At 38.3% G+C, this 10,517-nt stretch overlaps 1 protein-coding gene across 1 annotated transcript; it reads left to right on the top strand.

The window, feature by feature from the left end:
* Positions 1–6,302: 6,302 nt before the first annotated feature.
* Positions 6,303–9,332, top strand: LOC122672289. Its single transcript, XM_043869784.1, has 3 exons — positions 6,303–6,314; positions 6,704–7,284; positions 9,161–9,332. Exons 1-3 carry the CDS (start codon positions 6,303–6,305, stop codon positions 9,171–9,173), a joined length of 606 nt encoding a protein of 201 aa, XP_043725719.1. The 3' UTR covers positions 9,174–9,332.
* Positions 9,333–10,517: the final 1,185 nt, after the last annotated feature.

Below are 10,517 nucleotides of genomic sequence, written 5' to 3'. Positions count from 1 at the left end.
TGTCAGGGGGAAGAATAAGGAAGAAGAGGGAAGAAGATGGAATGAGAGGTTAACTTGTCAAGCCCATCCCTGACTGACTGGAATTTTGGATGAAGGATAGGGACCTCTGACCAGTCACCCAAACACACTGTGGAGCATCACTCCAGTGGTTGAATTTAGTGGAGAACTCCCGAGGATGTTCTCCTATATACCTATCAGAAGATGGATTGCACTGATCACAACATGATGTACAGCATCAACCCCAGGTACTCTCTCTCCTATCCATAAATGTGGGGCCCACACCTGTTCAGATGTGTGCCAAACCCTAGATGAGGTGTTGGTGCAAAGCCCAAGCCCTGGGCCAAGCCCAGGGCCTATACAACAATGCTGTATTCTTTGGGCAATTGGCCCAAAGGCCCAGAGAATCGCCTAGAGTGGTTGAAATGTGTTTTTTTGGACTCCAAACATGTGGGGACCACCCATACAGACCATAAACACCCTCTAGGGGTAGATGGGAATTTTAGGAACCATTACCCACCCCTGGAACCATGTGGACCCCACCTGTGCAGCTAGAATGGCCTAGAATTTAGTTAAAAATGCATTCTGGGAGAGTGGAGTCTAAGGCCAAATTGACCTTAGTGGGGCCAAATCTATAAATAGGAGGAGGGCAGCCCCTCATTTCATTTTGGTTGTTGTAGCTGAAAGAGAGGAAGAGAAGGAAAGGACGAGGGAAGGAGAAGAAGGATCTTTGCTGCTTACCTGCACACTGAATTAGCTGCCTATCATCTCCAGGTAATTATTTCGACCTCTATATGTTGTTGTTCTCTATGCTTGTAGCTTGATCTCTGCTCTGTCGGTGGTGTATCTAGCTAGTAATACTCAGAACACCTTGGGGTTGCCTTGGGATGCATCAGATCTAACATGCAAAGCCATTGCATGTAAGATCTGATCATAACATATATGTTTTTACTGATGTTTTACTGCAGAGACTCTGTGCCTGACTGCACAGCCCTGTTGCACCCAGAATAGGCAGCCTGGGCATGGATCTTTGCATGCAAGCTGATTGTTGCTTAGTTTAGTGTAGGATTAGTGTCCTAACATGATATTATATGTAAAAGAGGCCTTGTATGCAGCTCAAACCGAATCCTTGAGCTTGAGTTTAGCCTGGACAGCTGTTCTCTGTGCTGTCAGAATAGCTCCTGGCTTCCAAATGGGTAAACTAAACCCAAAACCATTGGAACCATTGGATTATACTCCAAATATGGTCCATGACCATCCCACATGCATCCATGGTCGATGCCATGGTAGCCTCTGCTGCAAAATCCAAAAAAATTGCCCAAAACTCGTTTCAAACAGGCTCTGGGCGATGCACTGGGCGATTAGCCCAATCACCCGATGAAACGCCCAAAGATATATTTTGGACTGATTTGATGTCCTGTCTTTTTGAACCTTCACCAGTGACATTAGGGCTGTGTGATGAGGTGGTAAATGACCAAAATACCCCTCACCACTAATGTTTGCTGACCTCCATGCCTTGGGTACCCAAGTGGGCCCCACGGGGCCAAGTAGCCATGCCCAGGAATGGATTCAGCTGAACTGCTGACCTGGGTACTAGGTTGTATGACTGTCTGGACCATGTGTTGGCTGACCATACTGTTAGGTACCAAGTCAGATTGAATTCCACATCTCTGGATGATGCACCGAGAGATAGACCCGAAAGCCCAGTGCAAGACCCAGAGAATTCCAAGTAACATCAGTATAAACATAGAGTCAGACCAGTAAGCCTAGACCAACACTAGGATATTAATACATCTTTGAATATTAATTGACACACATTTATGATCCGATAAATTAGGAATTGATCACGTGCTCGCGGTGCACAGCCAGACACCAGCCAGAACAAAACCAACAGCTAAACCAGTAGGACCAGAACAAGGTGAGTGAAATTACACCGTGCATGTAAATGTGACAAGGCTAATATATCAACACAATTTATATCAATACTAATATATTGTTCATTTAATTTAATTACTGAGAATTCTATTGAATAATGAAATAATTGACTGGTGAATGCTGTGAATGGACATTGAATGTTGTATGTGAATTGCTAGACTAGATGTCGTAGCCGGCTTGAAAATGAGGCCTATGGTAGCCCATAAAATGGGATACGGTTGACACCACCCGACTCATACGATGTCATATAAATGCATTGGGCTAGAGTATCATCACCCGTGCTACGCACCCTTGCCAACAGGAGTTAAGGTGTCGGATGCCTGTGAGAGTGACCATATGAAAGAGAAAAGAAAAGAGAAATGATATGGGCTATAAGCGAGAGAAAAGAAATGTGATATGTGAAAGAAAGGATGGATACCTCACAAGTTAATCCTAGAGAGCTAGTCAGGCTGACCTTGGTGACTGATGCAGGAGCTGATCGGTCCTCTCCAACAACTTAATGGGTGTATCACAGGAAGGGGTTAAAAGCCCGCACCAGGGATACATGTATTGGGGATTGTAGTAGCACTAACCTACCATAGTTGTGATGTTAGGTGGCTAATAAATAAAATGAACTGCACCTCATGTAGGACTCATATGATTGTGATTGCATGTGCATGCATGGTGATGTTTCATTCACGGGATCGGTGGAGCTCACACTCTATTATATATATTTTGTTAGATGATCTTATAGGTGGATGTTACTATGGCGGGGAGGCTTATCTCCCGGAGGCGAGCTATGGTGGTTATGACGATATTGGTATGGATTCGGACGGAGGTCATACCGCTGGTGCGAGTATTTTCAGTGGTAGTTGAGGATGACCCATGAAGGGTGCTGCTGAGTCTATTTTAATCTTGGGACTCCTTTTGTTTTTGTTGGAGTTTCCCTTTTCGTTTTACAGCTTTGTTTTTGGGGCTTGGGTTACCTTGCCCTGTTTATATTCTTTTGAATAAAGCTGTATCTGGTAGAGTTAGGCGCCACTATTACTTTGGGAGTGAGAGCGAGAATGAACAAACTCTGTGTTGTATATATTTTCTTTCCTTGTTTTACTTTTTTTTTTAAATGTTTAATGTAAATATAGCTTTCCGCAACACTCTGATTTTTACATTATGTATTATGGTGGATGTGTGTGTCTGTGAATGGATTAACTGCTTCTAGATCTTTGGGGTTTGGCGGATTGCTACAGTGCAATTCGGGTCACTTACCTAATCCTCCCAGGGGGTGGTTTGAGTGTGACATAACTAATATGGAGTTAAACTGGACATTTCAACTTTGGGCGCTAATTGTGCTTAACTGCTTAACGTCAAGGGGAAGGTTTTTTTTTGACAATGTTTGGGGTGTCCAGAGGTTGGAACCCATGGTTGCAAATCTAACCTATCTCTATGGAAAATAGTTGTTGTAACGCCCCCAAAACCGCCCTAGCGGTTTAGGGACATTGACAGTCTACAAGATCGTTAATGTCAAGGAGATATGAACCGCAATAGAACCAAAACACAAATATAAGTCTAAAACATATAGATTAAGACTTCAACTAAAGTAGGGTAGTCAAACTAAGCTATTACAACTTCCAAATTAAACTTAGAATTCTTAAATAAATGTTACAATCTCTAAAAATTAAATTAAACTCAAACAAACTATGAGTTCTTCTAAAACTTAAAGAAAGTGTAAAGTTTCTAATAGTAGCTGTCCTCTTCTAATCCAAACGCTTCGTCCCCTTGGACCTCCTCCTCTAGTACATCCTCACATCTAGGTTTGCATTCATAGAGTTATTCATTTGAAAAGTGGTGAGCGTAAGCTTCGGGAAAAGCTTAGCAAGTAAATCCACAATAATTATACAGGTGTGAAAACATGCACAAGTAATACAAAATGTAAAGACATACAATAATATGTATATATAGATCTAAAAAAATAAAAATAAAACAAAATATTCATAACCATATTTGCTTATCACCACTACCATAATGAAAAGTATATATGACAACAATCAACAAAAGATATATCGAAAGAATGTAAAAAAATAAACACATCACTCCTAATGGACTAGTGTGAACTAGTTACCATACACTGGTCAAGGCCCTCATAATAGCGGCGTATGAACTCCAGCTATGATAAACTACAACACCACTGTCCCCTCTCAACATCAAGAAACTAATGAAGAAACTAGTGACTAGACTTGCACCAGACCTAGTCAAAGCCCCCGAAAGTTTTACCAGCAATGCCCTCATGGAGAGTTTTTTTATCATCTCCCTCTTTCTAGTAGTCCATATAGCTCCAATAAGGGTAAGTCCGTAGCTCAAAAATCCGCCGACTTATCCTTATCCCAATACTTTAACCCATGTCGGTAAGGTAACAGAAAAGATGCTTATACATAAAGTATATAACAAGTCAAAACTTAGGGTTTGCAACTCCCTATATTCCAAATACTAAAACGTTTAATCAAGAGTTGTAAAAGAAAAAAAAAACTTAAAAATAAGTTGAGTTTCATCAACATATCATGGCATAGAATGCAATACATAAATCGAGAAGATTTGGCAAAATCTTCTCACAAAATTGTCAACAAGCATCTTAAATTCCAATAGAATATAAATTGATAAATCAAATAAAAATCAGATTTAAATGCATCATCCAAAAATATCATGCATTAATTTATAATCATGAAGAATCATTCATAGACCTTCCTTATATTATCAACAATCAAGCATTGGATTCATTAGTCTATAAACATGACATTATTAAAAAATTCTGCACACACATATGTGAATTAAATCATAAGAAAATTCATCTTTCCTTGCAAGCAATCATGTGTGAACAATTTAATTGAGTAAAAAGCATGAATAAAATGTGTTTTTGGCATGGTAAATTTCAATCTAAAATTAAATTCTAGATTTTAAACAATATTTCAAAATAAATTTTATATGTAAGAAAAATATCTAGTATAATGGTTGAAGATCTACTCACCTTGTGTGAAGCGACTAGGGTTTCTTTAGGTGAACTCAAATCAATGCTTGAATGATATTGATCTACCTCTTCCTAGTTCAAAATCACTTTAATGGAGGCCTATGATTAAGATAATGTTGAAATCAACTTCAAGGTATTGCTTTAACTCGGATTTGGGAAACAAATATTTTTTACAGAAAGACCTACCTTTAGTAAATCAGTGATATCTCTCTGCTCAAATCTTCGTTTGGGCTGATTCAATTGGGTTGTGAAGATAAGAGATGGGGCTACGTTTTATCGTGAAATAAGATTTTCTCAAATTCGACTCAAAAAATGGTCAAAATTGGACATTAAGTGGCTGGTTCTGCATAGTCTGAATCTCATTCTTCTCTTCTTCTCTATAGTCCACGAATTTTCCTTTCTCCCTCTCTCTCTCTCTCTCAAATTTATGATAAAGGGAATGGGGTTTGGGATTTGGTTATTAGAATTTATTCCTTAAGATTTTTAATTACAAATTTTAGAATAGAAAGTTTAATTTTAGCTAAATTCCTTTTTTGTTGAGATTTTATTTTATGAAGACATTCTTTCTCCAAGATTGAGTTTTCAATCAATTGGAGATTGCCACCTCACCTTTCCTTATCAATCCATAATACTTCCCTAGCTAAAATCTAAGACCTCCCAAGTTAAAATCGTGGAAGCCCCTTTTCCCTATAAAATTTTAAAAATAAAATATTTAATTGCGCCTCTAAAGAATATAACCTTAGACCTCTAACAAATTAAAATAAATGTCTAAGCAGGCTAGGTTACTAACTTTGAAGTATTCTCCAAATCAAATTATATATCTTTTAAATAAAATCTTAATTCTACACTTAGGCAAGGAATAAACTCAAAATGAGGATGTTACACTAGGGCACACTACTTACCATGCATACATGCGTGCATTTCCAGCTAGTCCAAGTTCCTACATTTCAGCTTGCCCTAATCCTGTATTAGGTAAAAAGAACAAAGTACCCCTAGTCCAAAATCAGGGTATTACAGTTGCAGTGATCTAATCTCTATAATACATGGGAAAGTGTCTCATAAAAATTAATACTATTCCTTGGGAAAGAATCCATAAAATTCTTGGGGTCTCTCCCCAAAATATATCAAGAACCAAAAAACCATTCTTTTCCAAAAGAATCTAAATCTTGAAAATAGAGAAAAGAATGGTATAGCCACACATAATTATAACCAGTGGCAAAAAATTATTTGATATCCATGGGCGGGAAAGGTGGCTCTAATATCACATTGTTAGGTAATTATGGATCATCTCCATGGTTGCCCATGGGAAACCAATAAAAAGCATTAATGGTTTGGTATACAAATTTTATCAAACTCATCTCTTTCTTGTCCCATGAGAATTAAGGTAAAAACAAAAAGAGAAAGAACATCTCTTTCCATCCCATGGGAAAAGGAAACCATCCCATACCCAAATGCGTAGTAAAGATCGGGTGTTCTTTCGCATCCCATGAATATCAAATATTATTTGGGTAATTTACACATACCATCCCTGAGGTTTAATGAATGTATAATATTACCCCTTAGTATTGGATAATTCTGCATACCCCCCTGAGGTTTACAAATGTTAACAGATACACCCATTTCGTCAGTTCATAACTAACAACGTTAAAAATATGTTGTGAACTGATAGAATTACCCTTACAAGAAGGAAAGAAAAAAAAAACCTGCAACTCATCTTCCTCAATCGATTTTGGGGAAGATGAGTTGCAAGTATGGGGCTGCATGATGCTTTAGCACCACCATGACTTTGTCATGTCGAAGATCCAATTGGTAGTAATGCCACCCTTGTCCGATACTGTTTCTGCTCTCCTTAATTGCTCTATTGACTCCCCTGTTCTCAACCAATATTGCTTACTCTGTTTTAACTTCTCAGGCCATTCCTACGATGAGCTCTACAGTGCCTGCCCTTCTTTCCAAATCTTCCAACAGTTTCACTCACTTAGCCCTCCTTACCCTGTTATTATCACCCCCAACCCTTTCTACTCTAACGCATCGTCTCCTCCTCCTCCTCCTTCTATCTCCCTCTCTTCTCCTCCTCCCTGTTGCTTCACAGGTTATAATACAGTGAAGCTTATGAGCATGAACATTCTGGACTGCACGCATTATATGACTGTGTACGACACGGATAATCTCAAGGGTGTAGGGCCGTTGGACTGGTCTTATGGGATGGCACTCACCTACACCATCCCCAACGTCGGCTGCGATCGGTGCCAGCACGCCGGTGGCACCTGTGACTTCGATACAGAGACGGAAGGGATGCTTTGCATATGCTCTACCTCTTCAAACGCTACTAGAGATTGCGGTAACTTTGGTAGGTTCCTGATGAGCACATTTATGTGTGAAATCTTAGGGCATAAAGCATACATTTTACCACATTGGACAGAGTTACTTCGGTACTTTCTTGTGTTTTTCTGGTTTTAGGTGAATTCTTGTGAAAATAGAGCAAAAGATGCTAAGAATAGTCGGAAGAGTCGAGAAATTCAAGTTTGGATTGAGCACTGAAAGAATCACGCCAATCAATCAAATTTGAATGTGATTACAGTGGGCCCCTTAGCATAATTTTGAGGTGTTAATAGTATGGATGCGTAGCCCGTCGAGTCAGCTTCGGAACGGTTCAAACGGCACTTGATTCCGAGTTGAAACGAAGAAGTTACGGCTGTTTTCGTGGATAGGGGTTTATTTTTAATTATTGATAGTTGGCCGGGACAAAGTAAAGCAGAAGTTCGGATTCCAGAGGCCTTAACGCAATTATCAGAAGTTATCTTTCTGTCAACCGAAAGATTCCATTTGGAAGGCTCTGGAGCAGTCCAACTTCAACTTGAGATATCTTGGGCTCCCGAACTCCAAATTGGACGAAATTTGGGTCTATTTTGGGTGATTTTTCGTAAGAAATACAATAGTGAGGCCCATATAAGCATCCCATGCTCCACATTTTTTGAAGGACAGATTTGACATTTCATTAATTGTGAGTGGAATCTTAGTCATCACCTTTGCTCTCTCTCTCAACTTTTCAAGGGCTCTTTTGGAATTCTACTTGGGATAGATTTCTTTTGAAAGATACTTTCTCATCTATGGAAGGTTGAAAAGTCAAAGATGCCTTGATCTCATTGCTTGGAGAAGACACCTACAAAGAAAATGAAGCACAAGTTATAATTAGAAAGTTACTTTTTAATAAATAGAAGGTTTATGTATTTAGGATTCTTTTCTCTCCCTCTTTCTATTTTTTTTCTTTTTTCTTAGGGTTCAAGTTTTATTGTAAAGGAAGGAGAAGAGAATATTCTCTTTTCTTAGGGAATATTTCTCCTACCACTTCCCTCTTCTCTCTTCTCCTCTCTTCCCCCTATAAATACCCCCTACTTCTCTTGTAAAGTTGGCTCACTCACTTAGTGAAATTTCTTCTCTTGTTCTCCTCTTCTCCTTCTAATTTATGATTTTTAGCTTTTCTAAGTTCTAATTTGCTTTTATGATTTTTATTTAATGGTTGTAATAAGTTTAATTTATGCTTTAATTTCAATTCATGTCTTCAATAGGGTTGTAATAATTCTAGTTTAGGTTTTAAGCTTCCTAGTCTAAGTTCTGAAGTTGATGACAAGACTTGAAGATTTAGAAGGGGAAGCCATGCAAAGTTTGTTCAAGTATTCAAGCTCTTCAATTACATTAATGCAAGCATATCCAGGTTTACTCTCTAACTCTTAAACTTATTCTCCCTCTCTTCTATCTCATTCTCTCTTCTTCTTCTTCTCCCTCTCTTTCTTTTATTTTTTTTATGTGGTTGTGAAGTGTGGCTTCATTTTTTTTTTTTTATTCCTTCTAATTTGCGTTAGTTTGATAGGTTAGATGCTCATGTGTTAGGACGCCAATTTAACCCCTTAGATGCTTGTGAGTTAGGATGCGTTAATTTTCATTAGTTTAATTAGTTTAATTTAACAAGTTAATTTGGTTCACTTTGCATTACTTTTAAGTTAGTTAAATAGAGTGGCATATATCTCCTTATGTTCGACCTGTAGCTGTGATTGACCCGTACGCTTGCGGTATTATTTTAACTCATATAGTTCCTTCCCACTTTTCATTATCTTTTTTAGGAGAGAAAAAACTTATATTTTAAGTAATCTGCCATGAAAATGAAATTGAACAAGATGCAGCACTGGGACTTGTGCATACTAACTAGTTTCTGCTGTTGATCAATGCGAGGAGGCAACATTAACGCAGCTGCAAATTGGGGTCTAAAACAAACTCCATTGATGTTATTCCAACTGCTAATTTTGGTGTTTGGAGCACTTGTTAACATTAAGAACTTATGGAATGTGTATGTGGTGTGATATGACACGCTCAGTATATTATCTCTCTGTATCAGTTAGAAATTCACTGTCTCGGTTTCCATCGTGTTCCCATACCTGCAACTCATCTTCCCCAAAATCGATTGGGGAAGATGAGTTGCAGGTTTGTTTGTTTTTTTCCCCCCTTCTTATAAGGGTAATTCTGTCAGTTCACATCACATTTTGAACATTGTTAGTCATGAACTGACGGAATGGGTGTATCTGTTAACGTTTGTAAACCTCAGGGGGGTACACAGAATTATCCAAAACTGGGGGGTAAAATTATACTTTCATTAAACCTCAAGGGTGGTATGTGTAAATGACCCATAAAAAAAACTTAATGTATAATAAAAACATCTAGATTTGCTAACCTGGAGAGCCTCACGTGTTGCTCCTCCTCCAGATAATGGTTCTTCTCCCAATGAGCACTTCAAGAAAGCCCTTTCATGAATCTTCTTGATGCAGCCGAAGATCCCGCAGCCAAACCACCAGCTTCTCCACCAAAAAGATGCAATCTTTTTTGAAAACCAAGGTTTTCCAAAACCCTAAAAGACCTCACCACTCAAAGAGAGCAAGAGAGAAGAGGGAAGAGAGAGGAGAGAGAATTCAGGTAGAGGGAAGAGAGAGTGAGATTCGGTCAAGCATGCCTGGTCGACTCCTCTCCCCTAAGTATAAATAGGTGGGGCTCTTAATCAGTCCTTGTGAGACTCTGACTCTCTCTCTCCTCAAATTTGACTTGAAATAAAACTTGGGCTTTCCTGATGGGCTTTTAATTGGTGAAAAAGCAAAATCTAAAAGGGAATATAAATAAATAATTAATTTAATTATTAATGAAAAATTAAATAATTGCATCACATCTATTAAATAAATCAATTATTAATTAGTAAATCCAAGAATTACCCTTGCATAATAACAACTTATTACGCGCCAACCCTCTACTAATCAAGATCATTGTTATGGAATCTAGGGCATGTATCTCAATACTGCCAAACCCCATTTCATAGTACATATCCATATCAAAGTGTCTGTGTACGTGATCGGAATCCGCAAAACATGATTAAATACTTTAATCAATAACATACATATTATATATCATTTTAGGTGAAAATACGTTTTGCAAAACCATTTCTAAAACGGTACAGGATCCTAATTCTCATCCAACCATCCACAAATAATCTATCTTTGATGTTCCCCAATCGGACAGTGAAGACCATGTTGAGTGACTCTTTCAC

The sequence above is a fragment of the Telopea speciosissima genome, chromosome 8 (genome assembly GCF_018873765.1).
Source record: "Telopea speciosissima isolate NSW1024214 ecotype Mountain lineage chromosome 8, Tspe_v1, whole genome shotgun sequence".
Lineage (NCBI taxonomy): Eukaryota > Viridiplantae > Streptophyta > Magnoliopsida > Proteales > Proteaceae > Telopea > Telopea speciosissima.
Note: the sequence above shows the minus strand (reverse complement) of the source record. Positions and strands in the feature narration are given on the sequence as shown.